At 40.5% G+C, this 21141-nt stretch overlaps 1 protein-coding gene across 7 annotated transcripts in view; it reads left to right on the forward strand.

Moving 5' to 3' along the window:
* DGKB (diacylglycerol kinase beta) overlaps window positions 1-21141 on the forward strand; it is a 327502-nt gene that overhangs the window by 230156 nt on the left and 76205 nt on the right. For all 7 annotated transcript variants that reach the window (XM_054991403.1, XM_054991404.1, XM_054991407.1 and 4 more), the window contains one exon: window positions 10950-11040. In XM_054991403.1, the coding sequence (XP_054847378.1) occupies window positions 10950-11040 (91 nt within the window). The remainder of the gene's footprint in view (window positions 1-10949; window positions 11041-21141) is intronic.

Raw genomic sequence — 21141 nt, forward strand, 5'->3', positions numbered from 1 at the left:
AATAAAGTTCTCTTTTCTCACACTATCCTTGGCACCTGCTCTTCTTTGACCTGCCGTCTTTCTCCCAAAGGGACTTCTTCTCAACCCCTGGCATTCTGCGGCGAAGTGGCCCACACTGCCATACTTTAGGAACAAAAAGTTCCACTCCATCGATGGAGGTCGTTCCCTGTGTTCCATTTCCCCCTGGGTCCTCCCCTCCATCACAGGAATCTTCCCAAGACTTTTCTTCATTGGACCCCCGCTTATCCATGGTGTCTTCAAAGCTTCCCTCAGTCGACACGGTACCTCCAGCTAACGCTTTTGTGTTGGGCCCATACTCCTTGGCGGGGTCTTTAAGGCTTCCCTCGGTTGGCTCTGCTACACTGGTCCCCTTGCCTCCCTCAGCCGCCATGGCTCAGAGTTAGGAGTCTACGGTGAGTTAGGTCTGAGGATTAAGAAAGGCAATCCTAGCAATCTGTAAGGATGCTAGGCAACTCTCAAGAGACTTCATTTCATGAGTAAAAGTTCTTTATTGATAAGATGCCAGTATCATGCACTTATGCCATCCTTGCTAGGACTGTCGACCTCAGACAAGATACACAGATATAGGTTCCCCATGGCTACTCCTAATTCTCCCCCCCCCCTTCTCTTAACAGTTCTCTAATTCTGCATTCAGGAAAACAGACTGTGTGATTCATGGACTGCTCAAAGTCAAGCAGGCTCCCAGGCTCAGGAGACATTACAACAGGAGCAAACACCTTCCATTCCCAGTTTCCCACCCCAGGTTCAAATAACAGAAACATCCAGATGAACAGCATCAGCTTCAGCTGCATGAGGGTATTGAATATGACAGGTGATCCTGAGCACTTGACACTATGCCCAGGAAACCCACATTGATCTGTACTAATGCCATTGAGAGAAATGATAGTGGGAAACTTTCCAAAGGGCAAAAACTTTGACCAATAGACAACTTTGACCAAAAACTTTGACAGATTGACAATGACATAGAAGAAATCATGTAAGATTATGAAGGCCCTGGAATTCTTAAGCTGGTAAGCACCATTTCATCTCCCCTGCAGAAGATGCATCCAGAAGTCAACAGGATGCTCTGTGCATCTATGGGAGCGAAAAGTAGGGATGTCATTTGGCAGCATTCAAAGCATATACTGGCCTCTGCCTTGAGTCAGACTTCTTTTGGTTTGCCTGCAGCTAACCTTGCCATCAGTTTGCCAGACTTGTTATGAATGTTACGAATGAATAAATAAATGATAGTATGATATAAAGAAAGCGGACAGGATATGGTATGATATAAGGAAAGCAGACAGGATTTAAGGCATGTTGTCCTCAGGCCATTTGGGGCTCCATGCAGAAAGAAGAGTTTTAACCTGTATACAGAAAGAAGATTAACACTGAGTTGCCATTCTTAGGGTTAGTTATTGGAAATTAAAGAATGGCAAAGATGAAGCTATTATAAATCTTTCTACCGATATATAAAATTCTCCTGGTTATGCATTGCCAGTGACTATTTCCTTACCTTTTCATATGATTCATTATAAAACAGAGTAAGGATTATATGATTGTCAAGACAGGAGTGAAAAGAAAAGGAGAACATTAAAAAAGTCATACAATCTTATTAATATATATTATATGCTACAATGAAAATCATTTTACCTAAGTACAAAATTACCTGGGTAATAGATTTATGAGCAATGAGAACAGGCAGACTGTTTTTTCAATGAGCAGCTTTGTATAAAATCCTCATTTTCCTTTACAAAAATTAACACTGAATTCTCCAAATTGCCTAAAGTTTCTTGTTTTCAACTACTGTGTTCTTATATAGATTTATATAGCTGTTATGTGTAGTTGCATGATCATGCCCTGTGAAAGATCACAGGGGCTACAGTTTCAAAGTGGATTCAGTACAGGGGAAGGAGTATTTAATCCCCCTCTTCATTTTCCTGACAAAAAATCTCCATTATGTTGGAGTTTTGTTTCTCCAAAATGGAGGCATAAGCAGTACATTTTGAGCTAAAAAGCAGGGCAAATGTAAAGTAGCTCCCTTCCTAACATGCCAGAATCTGTTTTTTTTAAAAAAAACTGATTATAAGCACTGCTGCTGTTCTAAAAAGTTACTGTAGTGGCCTTGTTTTTCTAAGTAATTAGTGAACCCTAGTCCCAGGCAACCAATTTTTATAGAAAGGCCTTTTGATTATTAGAAAGTAATCTACAGTGCAATCCTAGAAATATTTTCCTGGGTTAAGCCCCATTGGATAGACATGAGTAGGATTTTTAGAAGAAATATTTAGGACTGTTCTCCTACTGTGCCATCCTATACTGTGCTACAGTCTTCTAAGCCCATTGACTTCTATAGACTTAAAAGGGTGTGACTCTGTTTAGGGTTTCAGTATCAGTTCTGCTTCCCACATCTCAGTATCTGTTTTGCTTCCCACATTTGCAGGAATTTCACACTTCCAAGGTAGAACTGGTTTGTTTGCAGTATCCCCGATTTCCCCCCCTGCAAACATACCACTATTTTATTTGAAGCTGCTGCCGAGTCACGTCTGGCCTGATTAATGTCAGTGCAAACTCTATATTCCCCTTCTGCTTCTCTTCCCCCTCCCCCTTCCTTTCACTGGGAGCTGATTGGTCTGTCCATTGACAACCACTCTTACCTTCCTCAGCTCTCTGAACTCCTTTTCTGCCATTTTTATTAATAAAGCAAGGTACAGATCATACAGCTGCTTCTCCTTCCTTCCTTCCTTCCTTCCTTCCTTCCTTCCTTCCTTCTCAGAGCCCAGCCATCTGTGCTCTAAGAAGGAACAGGAAAGGGAGCTGCTAGAGTGGTGAGTCTTTCTGTTGCCTTCCTTAACTGCTGGGGGAATTTGCTGAGGTTACTGTGTGGGAGGGCAGTGTATGGGGCTGTGTGAGTGTGTAGAGCCTGCTGTAAAGTGGTGCCAGTTGGAGTAAGTGTTTCTGTTTGTCTTTTTTGCCTGAGTTGGAGCTCATTGCAGAGGGGGATTGTTACTAATTGGAGACTGTCTGTTTTGCCTGGGGCTAACTGCTGGCCCCACCCTCTACTGACTGAGCCTTGAATTGAATTAGGCCTCACCACAGGCACATCACAGCCATCTGAGCTCTGAGAAGGAGAAAGAAAGGAACCTGCAGCTAGAAGAGTACTCTTGGAATATACTTGGAAGGTGATGATGTCGAAGGCCCTTTTCCAGTCACCTGCATGGAGTGTGCCATGAGAAGACGGACTTCACTTGTCAGAAGTGTAAGCTGGTTAGGCTTTTGGAGGAGGAAAACCTGGAGGAGAGGATCACCACCTTTCAGGAAATCAAGGAAGGGGAGGATTTTATTGAGGAGAGCCTGGAGACTCTGCAAAAGCATGAAGAAATAAATCCAAAAGAAGAAGAAAGAGTCAATCTCCCTTCTGAGCCTCCTCTCAGTTCTGCAGTACAAACCAGAAGATGTGGACTAAGGTGATGCTCTGGTCCACTGGAGGTCAAGAATCATTTTGAGGTGGTTGAGATGGTAACGGAGACGAGAGTGGAAGAACCACAAAAATCTGGAGGAGGGATGGGGCCACACGTAAGTGGAAGAAAACGGAAGGTGGTGGTCATCGGGGACTCTCTGCTCAGGGGTATGGAACTTCATGAGTCCAGGCCAGATCCCCTACTCCAAGAGATGTGTTGCTTGCCAGGAGCCAGAATTCAGGATATTACAGACCAACTGCCGAAACTGATCAGACCGACTGATCAGTACCCATTTGTGCTAGTCCACGTGGGAACAAATGACACAGCTGTGAATACCATCACAAGAATTAAAGAGGACTATGAAACTCTTGGAAGGCAGTTGAAGACAGTGGGGCACAGGTGGTATTCTCTTCTATCCTTCCTGTCAAAGGAAGAGGAATGCAGACCATACTCAAGGTGAATCATTGGCTGAGGTGGTGGTGCTGGCAGAAGCGCTTTGGGTTCTGGGACCACGGGATAAGTTTTCTTAGAGAAGGCCCTCTAGCACATGATGGGCTTCACCTCACAAGGTCAGGGAAGAAAATGTTTGGAAAGAACATGGAGAGCTTCATCAGAAGAGCTTTAAACTGATGCTGCAAGGGGAAGGGGAAGATCAACATGGGGATTTCAATGAAGAAGTGATAACAGCGGGGGCCCACCTGGGTAGGACAGATCAAACAAAGGTACAAGGCTGCAAGTGCCTATATACCAATGTATGGGTAATAAGAAGGAAGAGCTTGAGCAAAACAGACACTCTCCAATTAGTGGGATGATTTTCATGACTGGAATGTGGTAGTGGATAGGTACGAGTTGTTCAAGAAAAACTGGAAGGGTAGAAGAGGAGGCGGAGTGGCATTGTATGTGAGGAGAGGGCTTGATTGTCAGCAAGTTCTGGAGAATGTGGTTGACAGCCCAGTGGAAAGTATACGGGTGGAAATAAGGGGAGGAAGGACAAAGGGTATTGTTGGAGTCTGCTACAGACAGCCTGACCAGAGAGAGGAAATGGATGCTGCCCTCCTCGAACAGATTGGTAGAGTATCCAGACATCAGAAACTTATAATTATGGGTGACTTCAACTTCCCTGATGTGTGCTGGGAGACAAGCTCAGCAAAGCGACAAGACTCACACAACTTCCTGACCTGCCTGGCCGATAACTTCCTTTTTCAAATGGTGGTGGAAGCTACAAGGGACTCGGCCATACTAGACTTAATATTAACCAACAGGGAAGAATTGGTAGATGGGGTGAAGGTGGTGGAGACCTTAGGGGGAAATGACCATGCCCTCCTTGTATTCCATTTGCTGTGGGGGGCCAAGGAAGTTTGTAGCCAGACTCGTAGGTTAGATTTTCGTAGGACTGACTTCAGTGAACTCAGAGGCTTGATGACAGTCATTCTGTGGGGGGGCGGGTGCTGGAAGGGAAAGGAGTGAGTGAAGGGTGGGCTCTTCTCAAACATGAGCTTTTGCAAGCTCAAGCCCTCACTATTCCAGCAAGACGGAAACATGATAAGGGCTCCAAGAAACCAATGTGGATGAACAGAGAGCTCCAGAATAAGCTAAGGGAGAAAAAGGAAATGTTCAGGAAATGGAGAGAAGGGCAGACCTCTAAAGAGGAATATATAAGGGTTACTAGGTACTGCAGATCAGCCATCAGAGAAGCCAAAGCTCGGTATGAGCTGAGTCTGGCCAGAGGGGCTCGCTACAATAAGAAAAACTTCTACAGATATGTGAGAAGCAAACACAAGGTAAAAAAGGCAATTGGACCGCTGTTGGGAGTGGAAGGAGAAACTCCGATAGAGGACAGAGAAAAGGCAAACAGGCTTAATGACTTTTTTCCCTGAAAAACTTGAGCCCATCTAGAGATGGTAGTAGACATGACAGGACACCTGGGTGGCTAGTTGACATTGACAGAGAGGTTGTGGAGAGGCACCTGGCTGCACTGGACGAATACAAATCCCCTAGGCTGGATGGTGTGCACCCAAGAGTGCTCAAAGAACTTTCTAAAGAACTTGCAGAGCCTCTGTCCATCATCTTCAAGGCCTCCTGGAGGACTGGGGATGTGCCACAAGATTGGAAAAGAGCAAATGTTATCCCAATCTTTAAGAAAGGGAAGAAGGATGACCCGGGAAACTACAGGCCAGTCAGTTTGACTTCTGTTGCTGGGAAGATATCAGAGCAGATTTTAAAAGGATCGATCTGTAAGTATCTGAAGGACCGCTTAGTGATCCAGGGAAGTCAACATGCTTTTGTCCCCAACAGATCTTGTCCGACCAACCTGGTTTCCTTCTTTGATCAAGTGACAAGCTTACTGGGTCGTGGGAACTCTGTCGACGTGATTTACCTTGATTTTATAAAGCTTTTTATAAGGTTCCCCATGGCATTCTAATGGGTAAACTGGAAGACTGCGGACTGGACTATAGGACAGTTCGGTGGATAGGGAACTGGTTAGAGGACTGCACCCAAAGAGTGGTGGTCAGTGGCATTTCATCAGATTGGAGGTGTCCAGTGGGGTGCCACAGGGCTCGGTTTTGGGCCCGGTACTTTTCAATATTTTTAACAATGATCTTGATGAAGGGGTAAACAGGCTACTCATTAAATTTGCTGATGATTCCAAATTGGGAGGAGTGGCAAACACCCAAGAAGATAGAGTTAAAATTCAACCAGACCTGAATACTCTGGAGAAGTGGGTGGTTGTGAACAAGATGCAATTCAGCATAGATAAGTGCACAGTATTACATCTGGGCCATAAAAATGTGAAGCACAAATACCGGATGGGGGATACACTTCTGGGTAGTAGTGTATGTGAACGAGATCTTGGAGTAAGAGTGGACTGTAAACGAAATATGAGCAGTTAGTGTGATGCAGTGGCAAAAAAGGCAAACTCAGTCTTGGGTTGTATCAAAAGGGCCATTGCATTGAAATCGCAGGAAGTCATAGTGCCTCTCTATGCTGCCTTGGTCTGGCCGCACCTGGAGTACTGTGTGCAGTTCTGGGGACTTCACTTCAAAAAGGATGTGGACAAAATTGAGAGGGTGCAGAAGAGAATGACAGGAATGATCAGGGGTCTGGAGACTGATCCCTACGAGGAAAGGCTGAAGGAGGGCAAGGAGCTGTTCTCATTGGCAGCAGAAGATAGGACTCAAAGCAACGGGCTTAAATTACATACAGAAAGGTACTGGCTGGATATTAGGAAAAACTTTTTCACGGTCAGAGTAGTTCAAAGGTGGAATCAGCTGCCTAGGGAGGTGGTGAGCTCCCCTTCACTGGCAGTTTTCAAGAAGAAGCTGGGTGAATATTTGTCAGGGATGCTTTAGGCTCATCCAGCATTGGGCAGAGGGTTGGACTAGAAGGTCTGTATGGCCCTTTTCCAACTCTGTGATTCTGTATGCAAGCACTCTTATTCAGCATAAGAATGAACAAGAGAGGGGACAGTGGGCAGCCTTGTCTTATTCCCTTCTGTATCTCACATGCTTAGGTCAAGTCTTCATTAACAATTATTTCTGCTGTCTTTGTAGTGTAAATATCAATCAATCAATCAATCAATCAATCAAGTTTATTGTCTATAGCCATAGGCCGTCACAATTCACCTAACTTCGACTAATAAACAATTAAAACCATAGTGTAAATAGATTTTATTCATTTTATGCTCTTTCCAAGGTTTGTATCTTCCAGCACGGACTCCTCATGGTTTTCCTTCTCCCTTGCCTAGTGCCAGCTCCTGCTTCAGGCACCTGTGTTGAGCTGTCTCAGGAAAGGGGGCCTTGAGAACCCTCTTGCTGCCAGTAGAAGCCAGGTTGGTGAATGACAGCACTTGGGAGAGGAAGCCCTTCTGTTAACACTAAAAAACAGACAGATGCATGCAAGATTAATTTATCAGTATTTTAAATGCACACACAGTGACCCAGCACAATACAGCTCGAGCATGTATAGCCCTTTAATGGATGTTAAAATTGTGCTGATCAGTTGTTTAAGGGGGAACACCTCATGTCCACCTTAGCAGAATTATAACTTCCTCTGAAGGGCTACTTCACATGCACGCATGCGCGCGCACACACACATACACAGCACCTTGGTTGTTTGATCAGGTTGGGACATAGTGCATGTAATTTCCACTTCCACACATAATTCCCTATTCTTGTACGAATTTGCATGCTACTTCAGACTTGGACTTGGAGGAGGGTGGAATGAATAGGCCTATTTAACCCTTAAGATCTTGGGTGAAGCAACTGAACTTTGGTTCAAGCTGCAAGTTGTTGCAGGCCTAGTTCTGTCCTAGCTGAGAAAAATGTGCTGGCCTGTTCATTTCCAACACCTGCAGGCCTCTGCTGGTTCTCAAGAGATTCCACCTTGGTAGGCTAGCTCTCACCATTCGTCTTTTCACTCCCCAATTTCATACAGCTAGCAACTCCAATTAAGCAAGTGAGCCATAGTTGGCTCTTGGCCTGAAAAGATGGCTCCCTGCTACACACTGTTCGTTCTATAAGGCATTATTCTTTTACCATCATATGTGAGAGAAGATTGCTTCCATTCCTTTTGCTATCAATATGCCTCAACTTGCATAGCATGGAAATGGATTCCTTTACCAAACCTAATGGTGAGAGCCTATCAGCAAAGAAGCTACATCAGAGAAGTTTAGGTAGAAAGCGAAAGTTTTTTTTGACAGATAAGCTGTTAGTTAACAATAGAAAGGTTTATTTGTTTTCTTACCTGTTGCCTGAACTAGAGTGCTTTATGCTCAGCAACACTCTCTGTAATTTATATTCAATAAACTAAAAGATAATTTATTTTAGTCTGTGTCAGGAGTCACTAGTTGCATGTGGGTACAACCTCAGAATGAATCTGGAGACAGAAAAATCTCACAAATAAACTGAACGGGCACCTTCCTACTACCTAGGTGGTCTGTGATCAGCGCCCAGGGTAAGAAGTGGAGGCGCGGTCGGCTTCATATAGAGGGAACTTGCATTGATGCTTATAAGGCCTGGCTGGATTTGGACAGTAAACTGTTTCCACCTAAATGCTATAAGGAGTCACATGTTTGTTGTGTATAACAACTTTAAGAGGCATTTATTCCTCTGCTATACCGATTTTTCCTGTTCTAAAGAAAAAGGCTTTCTAAAAATGCTCAGTTATTTTTTTCCATTTAATAAAACTCATTAGCATTTTATAGAAGGAAACTGGGCACATTTTAGTCCCATTTATTTCAACTGAACTGTAAAGCACATGCCTTCATCAATCTCATCAAAATAAAATGGAACTTAAAAATATTAAACTTTGGCTGGATCATGTTCACTTACAGGAAGTATATGAGAAGTCATTTTAAAGGAGAGAGTAGTGGGCGAGGCCATGAAATGAATTCCTGCTCTACATCCCATTTTGTCCCCTAGGATTATTTGGCTCTGTGCTAAGATGCTCTCATACCTCATGGTCCATAAAGACTTTATTGCCTAGAAAGGAAACATTCAGTTCATGTGACATTTTAAAAGATACAAATTTAGGCCAAACTCTATTGAATTGGGGATTTTAGCAAGAAAAAATGTCAATGTTTATTTACAAACTTAACCAATGCAATGTTTTTTTCTTCTTAAATCAAAATATTGAAGTGGTCCAAAGTTTTAGCTACGTGGTTTCCTAGAAACCAGCAATAAAAGAAGACATAAATGAAGTACATCTTCCCAGGTTTTCATAAGGATGATATCACTATAGTTTTGTTCTACTGAGTATTTGTGCACCTGTAAATGTAATTTTGTAGATAGCTAGGGCTTTTTTAAAAACTTACATTCACACAAATAATTATTACTTAGAAGACAGAATAAGAGCCTGTTTTTTTTTTAAAAAAAATCATTACTAAACTATCACTTAAAATAGATCCATCTTGTTAGTTTGGGTTTTTTTCAGGGGTAGTGATGGTAGTGGCTGAGGTTACGGACAGAAAAGATTGCTGGTTAATGTTCTGCTCATTGCTGAAAGGCTTGAAAGAGCCCTTACCATAAGGAGGAGGATAGTACATATTAATAGATGCCTTGTTTTGTGAAATAAAGGCTATTCCTGAAGACAACTCAGCTTCCTTTACAATTATTAATTGGATGTGGTTTCCATTGACTTGAGAATGCCAATGATCTCGTTAAAATATCCTGAATTCAGAAGGATAAAGTTTAAATTGTGAACAGGGTGGAAAACTGGTGCTATTTTCTTGAACTGGAGAACAGAGTTTGGGTCACTTATTCAAGGACCACAAGGTGGGGAAAGAGGGCTCATTTTGCTCTGTTGGAAAAAGTCTGTTTGAAAGATAGCACCAGATTAAGTGTGTGTTTTCTTATGGTTATAATGAGCATCCATTAAAACTCTAATGTATGAAGCAGCCTCCTCACTCTGCTAAGTTGTTATGTTTGGTTCAACTTAGGAGGATCCCAAGGCATTTTATCAGCAGACTTTAATAATGAGTACCACTATCACTGTCACAGCTATGCATGCACAAAATGGTTATGCATTAAGGCTAATTGGGGCATTTTCTGTTCAGCAGCTTTCCTGCTAAATCCAAACTGTATTTTAAAATCAGAAAGAACAGGGAGAAAGAATCTTGATGCACAACTATACAATCACAGCCTTACTTGTGTGATGTTACACTATTGATGAAACAGATTACTAAATATCTAGTGAAATGCAAGTGTGATAACAGGATGAACAGGGGTAGGTAAAGGTAAAGGTAGTTCCCTGTGCAAGCACCGAGTCATCATTGTCCCTTGGGGGGACGTCGCATCACAACATTTTCTTGGCAGACTTTTGTTATGAGGTGGTTTGCCATTGCCTCCATACAGATATACAGGGGTAATGTTTCTGTCTACTGTCCCAAATATTTGATACTGTTTCCATCATGTTTTATTTTGCAGTAGAATCTGCTAACTTTAAAATTCCAAGTTTCTATCTTGCTGCTTTAGTATTAGTGATTTCTAGCAAAACCTATTAATATCCAGCTGCCCTCCAGCTAATTATTTGAAGATATGGAATACTGGTGTTTTCTTTTTTTAAATACCTGTCATAATGAACAATAAGCTATTGCAATAGCTTAAGGTAAGCTTCCGTTGCTCTTTCTCTACTTCATTATGATGGCATGCCCTGAAACAAGATTTTGAACAGAAAACATTTGAACATTTGTTCCAAAAACAAATTAGCAAACACAAGACACAAAGTGGAAAACAGTAAGATTTCAAGACATTCTCTAATTGTGGCAGTAGCCCCACTCCACCCCTCAGAGTTACCATATATATCTTGATTCCAGAACTTTCCTGTTATAGCCTTGGGAGATATTTTATCACTTGACAGCCACTTTTAAGTTTTCAAAATTATGAGATCATCTATTTCAAAATGGATGTCAAATGTTACCTTCCCCTATGATGGAAGTCAGGATGCTATTTTTAAAAAAATGTTCAGATATTAATGATTCTTTTCTTCACATTTCAGAATGAAGAACAAATTTTGGTATTTTGAATTTGGCACTTCTGAAACTTTTTCAGCCACCTGCAAGAAGCTGCATGAATCTATAGAAATAGAAGTAAGAAATGAATTACTGTATATTATTCAGGAAAATGTGCTATTGAAATGTAAGAGAGATGTTGAGATCAAGCAACTCAACTTGTGAAATGAATATAATTTTCCAACACAAACAATGTAATCCTTATTATATCATCTTGGTGTAACTCTACACATTGGTTCAGACTTTGGTCTGACTTTGGTAGAAGATATTAAATGTAAACTAACAATAACATACATTCCAAAACCAATCAAATATACATGGGCATGCATAATATAGCAGCAGAAAATCAAAACTGAACCCATTGGATCCCATTATTGGATCTGACAACTCACTTATACTTTGTGAGGAGCATTTCTCTGTTGGAGTTAGTAGAAAGGAGTCATGGGATCCAGCCTATTGTATCTAGTTAATATTTATAAAAGAAAATTGTTCAAGTAAGAGAAAATTGCTCTGGGGTTTTAAAAAAAAATACTTAATTTCTAAGACCCAAGTTTTGTAACCTTTAAGCTCAATTCACAAAACCTGTACTTACCTTCCTGAATTAAAGGTTAAAGAATGCATTTTGGGGGAATCATTTGTCTTCATTAAGTGCAAGGGATCATTTTGCCATTTAAGCATAAAAAATCACCATAAAAGAACCTGTAGGAGATAAGAAAACAGGAAACTTGTGAAATCTTAGCTGATTGATCTGTAAAAAGAGCAGTTTTTGATGGTCTCTTTGTGTGGACAGTGATTGTGTTAAATGTTCACATAAAAATATTTAAAACACTAAAAATAAGAGACCAAAAGGTTATAACAAAACCTTGATTACCTCAGGAAGCCAAGACAATCTCAGCCCAATGAAGTCATCAAAGATATAGGCACTTTTTCAGTGACTTCTCAGGAGATGTAATGAATTAGGGGTGTGCACTGAAAAAAAATCCAGGTGATCTGGATCCAGGTTTCAGGGATACAAAAAAAATCAGTATCCCTGAAATCTGGGTAGTGAGAGAATCCTGAATTTATCTAGCCATTATTCCCTATAGGGAACGTTCCCTATATTCCCTATAGGGAATAATGAGGGAAACTATCCAGGGGGCTGGGGGGGGGGTCCTTTTTCAAGCAAACACCATCAAATTTGCAGGGAATCTCCTCCTCTTTGTCTACTAAAGACCTCCCACATTTCAGGAAGATTGGACCCTGGGGCCATTTCTGTGGGCCCCAATCCACTCTCCTATGGAGAAAACATTTCCAAGGCTTTTCAGGCAAAGGGAAACCTTAAGCAAACCCCTGGCCAAAAGCCAGTCTGAAACACGTCCCACGCCTATGCAAGCTGAACCAACAAAAGCCCAACAGAACTAAAGTGAAGGAGAACCAATGTCCAATCAGAGAATCCCAATGTCAAACCAGAGAACCACAATGTAAAAGAATTCGAAATCTCAAGCTGAAGCAAGGGGTGTTTGGCTTGCCAGAGCCACAGTGTTTAAAAAGCAACCAGCAGTGGCTTGAATGGCTATTTTGGAGCTTGAGAGGAGGCAAGATGGTATGGGGATCCACTCTGCCTACCCCCTCCTCCCCTGCCCCATCAGCCTTGCACCAGTTTCCTGCCACAGTGCAAACTTGCCTCCATTCAAGCCACTGCTGTCTCACTTGCACCACTGCCTCTCACTTGCTGCTGCTCTGCTTCTGCTGTGGCTTCTTGAGGCAGCTGCCTGCAGCTGAATAATCCGGTCCATCAAAGTTAGTTTCCTAGATCTGATCCAGGATTTTCTTATGTGATTTGGCATAGATGGATTATAGCAGATTGGCATAAATTCAGCTATAAAGCTGGATCCTGAATCCCAGATCGCACACTCCTATAATGAATACCACAAAGGTCTATGCAAAAGCTTATTGCAATCCTAAATAATCGTTGGATAAACTAGGAAAACCTTAGTTTATGGACATATAAGGAGCTGTTAGTTCAATGCGAAATAGCTGGATTTGGTTCACTATGATCTGTTCTGGTATATTTGTTTGTGTAACTTAAATAATAACAAATCAATATCCAACTTTGATTTTTAAAAACATTTTTAATCATTTCAATATTCAATCTGATCCAAAAAGAGCAATCCAAATGCAGATACACCTGGATCTGCTTTCTAGATCCACACCCATGTACCTGCTTGGCTGCTTGAAGGGGCAGGAGACTTGTGCTCCTGCAACTGTTTGGCAGAGGAACAGAGAGGTCAGGAATGTGCCATGGCAGGGTACTGCAATGACATCTCTGGATCGTGACAAGTTTTTTGCCTTTGTGTTTCCAAGTAAAGGGGAAGCCTCTTTTATGGAAATTTAAGCAATAGTCTCAATCATCAAATAGCTAGCTACGTACACAACAGATGTTTTCCATTTAAAGATCCAGCGTTCAACAAAGATTCAGCCTGTGACTGCTAGCCATATTTTCAGTTCTGATCAGGTTGCCATTTTTTAAAATTATACATTTCAATTCACCACCACATCAGAATTCCAAAATCACCCTCAATTTACAATAGCACATCTACACTCTAACTTTCTATGAAGATCCATCTTCTTCAGTTTCATCTCTTGATTTCAGGACTTTAGAGACCGACAAGATTTTCAGTCCATGAGCTTTTTGAGAGTCAGCACTCCTTTCTTCAGAGCTCCTTTCTTCTTGGTATCTGAAGAGGAATAAAAGAAGAAGTATGGAAGCTTATACCCTGAAAATCTTGTTGGTCTCTAAGGCGCCATTGGACTCAAATTCTGCTACTCTATTGCAGACCAACACAGCTACCCACCTAAAATTATCTCTTGATTTCATTTATTTATTTTATTATTTATTTATATCATTTATATTACACCTTTCTCACTGAGATTCAAGACAGATTACATAGTGTGAGATTAGTACAATCAGTGGCAAGGACAAGGGCAGGAATTTCCATAAAGTGGCAAGAACATTTCCATAAACAATGTCATGGGGTAAATGAATATAAGTTTACAAAGACATAGTATTAGCAAGGATCCAGTATGAGGTTGAGGAATTGCTGAAACAGACCACAATCATTACATTAAACAACATAAAGCACAGGTAGTATATAGGAGTACATATTTAAAGCAACAGATAATATGTAAGGCAACATAATGGTGAAATTTATTATTTCTAACTCATTAGTGAAACATCTGGGACCCCTTTCCTACAATACAGCCTCTTAGGTGAGAAAAACGTCTTTTTGAATAATTCAGTTTTGCATTGTTTGCAGAAAGCCAGGAGCATGGGGGCTCTCCTGACCTCCTCATGCAGGCCGTTCCATAGGGTAGGGGCCACCACAAAGAAAGCCCGTGTATGGGCTGCTGTTGATTTCGCCCATGTACAGGCTAGCACCTGCAAGAGACCTTGTTCAGATGAGCAAAGCTGCCATGGAGGGACATAGGGAGGGAGGAGGTCCCATAAGTATGCTGGACCAAGGCCATGAAGAGCTTTGTATGTAATAACCAATACCTTGAACTGAGCACGGTAACTGATAGGTAGCCATTGGCTACCTATCAATTTAATTTATCATTAATTAATTTACCATTAATCTATATAGTCTTATCTAATCAATCCAATATTCATTCCCTTTGATTTTAAAGGTAAACACATTTTCAGATGTAATTTTCCAACTACCTAGTTAAGATGAAATTTACAGGAATTCTCTGTGCTAGATTGTAGATTTATTTATTTACTTACTTAATTTATACCCCGCCTTCCCCAATGGGGACACACAGTTGCACTTACCATACTTTCTTCTCCATTTTATCTTCAGGCCATGAAGTAGATTAAGCTGAGAGTGTACAACTGGCCCAAGGTCACCCAGCAAGCTTCCATGGCAGAGTAAAGATTTGAACCTGGATCTCCTAAATAGTCTAGTATTACGCTTGAACCACTGTGGCACATTGGAAGGAAGGAAGGGTCTCCATTTTCGAAGCAATCACAATTCTCCCTTGCAAAGCATATACAAAGAGATCTGACCACATTGGCATGAAAGAAAGTTTTTCTCAAGCCCCAGGATTCATTTATAACATCAGGCAATGCAGGGGTCTATTTTTTAAACAAAAATAGACTATGTGGATCCTAAACATCCATTCCCTATCTCATTGCAATATCGTGCTTTCGGCATTTTTGTTCCAGCCTAGCCTCAAGCCCAACAAAGATGTAAAAGTTCTGGAAAAAGCAAATAAAAAAACACTTATTGAGAAATTTGTATTTCCCTAGCACACTGAACCAATTTAAACCACTTTTTTGCCTGAGTAATATAACTCTTCTGGTGTTAAATCTTGGGTCTGAAGGAACTTCAAGTCACACAAATAAGGCCCACTTTTTCTTCAACATGCCCCAACACTGTCCAGTTCTGCTCTATATGCCGACAAAATTGCAATGTACACCTGTTGTTACCCTGGTGAAGGTCACTTGCACTTGACAGAATTTGAAAATGGAAGGCCTTACCTGGGATCCTGTCCTCTGTCACCCACTGTAACTTATTACTTTAGTTGTTTTGCCTTGTAAAATTGTAAACTCATAGAAAAAATAGTACGACAAATAGACTGGAGTATATAACTGCACTCTTTACCAGTTATCAGAATACAAGGATCATGTCAGGAAATCTGAAAGGATCACCGTGACTTGTGGCTGTGGCAAAGAGTATTTCTCAAAGGTGTATCATGCTTTAGAGAAAGAAATCAGTTTATGCATCTAGGGTTATGGATCCATCAAGACATGGATAATATGTTAATATAATCATTAAGTAAAGAAGTAACAAATGATTTTATTCGTAGATCAAATTAAAGATTTTATGGATAGGTAGAATTTCTGCTGTTAATGTGAATGTCTTCCAAAACATTTTGACTAAAGCTAATAACCAAATCTTAATAGCAGAAATATTAACTTTTATCTGGAAAGGGAAACGTGCTTGTGTATCTTCTAATTATGGCTTGATTCTTCCTAATATAAAGCACATTTCCAAGCAACAAAATTGGGATCAATGGTCAATTGGCACTGATTATATTTTGGTTTATTTGTAATTCTTGAAGCACGTGCACTTTAGAATACATGATCTAGTGAATGGAGCAGAGAGAGACAGATTTGACCTTAATCAAGTCCAGCCACATGCAGTGTCCAAAAATTTTGTCTGGAAGATATTTAAGGCAAAACTCAGCCTTCGTTGTCTCTTTTAACTGTATTTTGTTGTAACAAGCTGATCAAATCCAAATAAGTATTCCAGTGAGAGAGAGTCAACAGGAGGTGTTGTAAATATCCCTTGCAAAAATCTCTGGCACTATAAGGGACCTTAGGCTTTTGCTGTTTCAGTACTTTCAGATCTGAGGTGGTCAGGTCACATTTTTATGGACTCAGAGTTTCTTGAGAGATAAGACAACCTTTGGATTTTTAACTGCTTAAGCAAATCTAAAGTCTCATTAATGCATGTAACATCAGTAAGGTTTAAAGCTAATAGATACTCTAATTAGAACAAATACATTAGAAAATAGGTCATAGATGTTATGCTTCATCTTAGTGCTGGACTAATACTCCATAGTATGTGAGATGTAGAAAGCTATTACAAAGTATGCTACAGTTTATACCTTATGCAGGCTATATTTTAATGTAATGTAGCAATATAAATAGTAGAGTTATAGGGTTGGATACAAAGAACTGCAAATGATTTTCCCTTTGCAGAATCTCTTTTTCTTGCTTTGCTGCAGCTGCAGGCCCCTGTAGCATCATCCCTGAAAAGCCATTTTGAAGGCTGGGAAAGTCTCTGGAATGGAATGGAAGGAAGTATAGGGATCTGCCGTGGGAAGGGTAAATCAACAGGAAAATCGTCCATTTAATAAATAGAGGAGCTTTTCTGTTTGTTCCAGCATCACAAGCATTCTATAGTATTGGTCCCTGATTACACCCTATAAAATGAGCGATAGGATATCATATTCCAGAACTCCATAAAGTCTTAATTGAGTACTTACCTGGAAGAGTTGAAATTGAATATTTAGAAATGATATCCACCTTTTGACTAAGGACAAAAATGTATGGAAAAGTAACTTGGCCACTGCCAACGGATTAATTACGTAAAGTATGGAATAGTTAACAAACTGAGGGAAAATTTGTACTTGTGAGGACACATTTCATATGTGCAGTACCATACAAAGTCAGTTTAATCATATATCTTTCCTTTTCTTTGTGCTTTGTTTCTGGGGAAATATATATATATATTTCCCCAGAAATATATATATATATTATATAATATATATAATATAATATATATAAATATATATATTATATTATATATATAATATAATATATATATTATATATATTATATTATATATATAAAAATATAATATATATATTAACAAACTCATGCTATACCAATTTTGAACACACTGCTGGATGATAACTATGGAACGAAACCATTATTTCTTGAGAAACAACAGCAATACTAACAAACCAGATTTGTGTTTTGTTATTTTAGCTTACCACTATGTTGGCATAATGGAAACGGACCCATACTTAAAAACTCCTCTGTTTCTGAACAAAAGAATTTCTCCTTTACTAATTCTGAAAGTAACTCATCACAGCAGGATTCTGAGGCCTAGTGAAATAATTGTCTTAGTATACTGCCTGCTGTGTTCAATATTGAGTGAAAATGCTCTCCGCATCATCTTATATCACAATTCTCCCTTTATTTAAATAATTTTAGTCAGTTTGGGGGATGCAAGACCTTTATAAATTAACAGCAGGGAAATACCAAAGGTGTCAGATTGCATATTTATCATCTTTTTCGTGTAATACTTAAATATGTATTAAGAAGTGACTGACATAAATTAGGCAGATTTCAGAAGCCACAGGCTGTGGCTTGTAGAGGACCCCCTTCTGCTTGACATTTCATCCTTGTCAAAGATCAAATTATTTTAATTTAGGCTGCAAATTATAAGGAATGAAGACTTCTTTGTGGGAATTCCCTGTGGTAATCTGACTTTTGTTGTTACTGCTGCTTGTCAGTGTGCAAAAGATATAATATGCATGCAAATAAGGTTAAAAAATATGTACTATCTAATTATCCAGCCAGTACATTCCACTTGAAGACAGTGGGAGGTCTGACACACAGTATGTGTTTGATTCATTGAGGCCTGCAGGGTATTTACACAAGATTACTTTTAATTATGAAATTAATATCTGTTTATCGAGAATGTATAGCAGTGACTGAGTATACACGAATGGAATTTTTTAGCAAAAGAAATCATCTTAATGTTTAATGCATATAGAAGATGTAAGAATGAGAAAGCTTGACTCTGGTACAGAAATTAAAGATGCTTCTCACCCTCACTGAAAGAGAGTCAATAAAAAAAATTGTACATTTGGTTATCCCAGCTGCCAAGTAATTTCAAGATATGTTACTAGAATTTTTTAGGCTCACTTCCATGAAGACTACATGCAGATTTAAACTTTGATTCTGAAAAGCAAATATGGCATAGAAGCTGAGGAGTTGTGATTATTTTTATCTTCTGTCCTGATTTCAAATGGTTTTTAAAAGGCTGGCACTGTGCAGAGCATAGAAACGTCCATAACCAGAGGTCATGAAGTCTACAATGGGCAGACAAGATAAGGATGAGAAAAAGGCAATGTCCCTTACACATGAGTAAGGGACAGGTTAGAAGAGAAATGGGAAGCATTAAGTGGCATATGTTATAGATTATAATGGCTTTGTTGAAGATGTGGATCTTAAGATGGCACTGAAGGAGCAGGAGAAGGCTAAATCAACAAAGAAGGCACAACACTAGAAAAAGTTGGACCTGATGGGAAAAATTCTAAGGTTTCATCTACTCATTACAAAGTCCTTGTGTCTCTTGAGGAACAACACAAGGACTTTATGGCACCTCCCAAATGCATACCAGCCTTTTTTCTGTTTGTGACCATAGCAGGCAGAGAGAGGCAGTTGTAGCTTTCCTCGCTGCTGTTTTTACATCTGAGAGGCACAAAACTCCCGTTGTACGTTGATGGACATTCAGCGTGATATGGCATATGCACAGTTATGGAATTCGGAGCCATTGGTAATCTCACTTTCAGCCCATTTGGAATATCTATTATTGGACTGTAGCTTTTGCAGAAGCCATATGTGTACAAATTCTAAAACATGAAGGCATAGATTATGTGACCACTAACCCACATGAAATCCAGGAAACAGCTATATTTAAGCAAGAGGATCCTGCTCCTTATCTTGCCCTGTTTTTCATAGCCCTGCTTTTTTTTGCAGTATATAATTGCCTATGATTACTAATGCAGAAGGCCACACTCAAAATATGCACCAGAGAGTAGCTTTCTCCAAGTGCTATGTATGCCATGTGTTTTGATGCTACATAGGCTATAACACGAAAACACAATAATTGTTTATCACATAATTATACACATTACCGAAGCATGCCAAGAAAATGGCATGAAATAAACTATTTTACATGAATTTGCAGATCATATTTCCAAGTTTTCCTCCCCAAAGCTTCAATGTTAAATGCAAATCAGCTATGATTCCTACAGGTCACTTCCTTCTCCAGCCCACTGGGCCTGAAAAAGCTAGGTAGAGGCTGAAAGTGAAATTCCAGGGATAAACCTTTTCCCACTAGGCTGGATTGTTGTTAAGAGAATGCATGTATTCTGTGATCCTAGTTTATCAGTTGAGTCAGTACTTAATTTCTAAATAGAAGACCCTGGTGCTTTACTCGTTTTGGAGATATTGGGGGGGGGGCGGTAAAGCATATACCTTTTGGGCCACACATGGTCTGGCAGAGTCATGTTATATGGCCCTCAGGTGCACATTCTCTCAGTTTAACTGCCCATCTGCTTCTCAGATGTGGCAAGGAATTTCCAATTCGTCTACCAAGAAACTCCTTCAGTAAGGATATGGGAGGAAGGGAAAGGGATCAAAACATTGGCTGGTGGCTGGTGGGAGTCAGAGTTCTCATCCTTCCTCTACCTAGGGAAACTTCTTGCTGGATTCAAGCAGGGACACCTTGAGAAGTTTAGTGGGGATTAAAATGCCTCCTCGAAACCCTTTGCTGTCTTGGCTGGGATCTTGCAAGGAGTTTCTGGGGTAGGGGACATCAGAACATCAAGAAGTAGGACACAGAGAGAGAACATGGGGGGGGGGAGTTTGCAAAGTCCCACCTCTTAGTGGCATTCTGATTCCCCCATGGGAATTTCTTGTATTTGTAGGCACCTGGGGAGAAACTTCTCTGTTAGATCCAAGAGACTGGCATACTGGGAAACATTTCCCTAAGCACTTGCAAACACACACACACAATACTTCATAGTATCCCAGGGATTGCAAACACAAGTACCTGAGATCCGGTGGTAAAAATTTTCTGGCGGTCATGGGATCAGAAAGCTACCTCTCAGCCCAAAGAACAGCTAAGAGACGGCATTTTACCCTCTCCCCCCCACAAAAAAAAACAGCCACAGAGGGCATAAATGAGCCAGCAGCCATCATGAGCCATTGTCACAGCCTACTTAGCTTCAGAAGATTTCTTGTGGCCCACGATGTGCACACCCCAGCTTTAAGCCATGCTTCCTAATTCCATATGTGGGATGGTTTCAGTTTGATGGTGAGGGGGAAGTAGGTTTGCCACCCCCAACTTGGGAAAGTCCTGGAGTCTTGGGGGCAGTACCTGAGGAGGGTGGAGTTTGGAGAAGGGACAGAGCTCAGCAGAGATGGGATCCCACAGAGTCTGCCCAAACTGATCTCAGTAGTGTGGAGATTAGTTGTGATTCCAGGAGTACTCCAGGCTCCACCTAGAGGTTGATAAATTTAAGGGAAAGTGTTCTGTGTATCATCACAGGTGCTTAATTATTACTTACTTGTTATTTCTGCTGAAGAGGAGCACTGATGGACAGCTGTGCTAGTCACTTACTGCAGTGCCTCAGTGTTCCTCCACTGTACTATACAACATATTACAGGGGAGGGGGAAGAATTCAGTAATTCACTGTGGTTTCCAACCTATTTTGATTATTTTGTTTTGTGTTACATGTGCCTTGATGTGTGATGTGGACAAATTTGGTTTCCAGGATTATACATTTCAGTCTGTGTTTGAGAGCAATTACACTAGTTTCTACAGTAACAAA

This window comes from Eublepharis macularius, chromosome 11, assembly GCF_028583425.1.
Source record: "Eublepharis macularius isolate TG4126 chromosome 11, MPM_Emac_v1.0, whole genome shotgun sequence".
Lineage (NCBI taxonomy): Eukaryota > Metazoa > Chordata > Lepidosauria > Squamata > Eublepharidae > Eublepharis > Eublepharis macularius.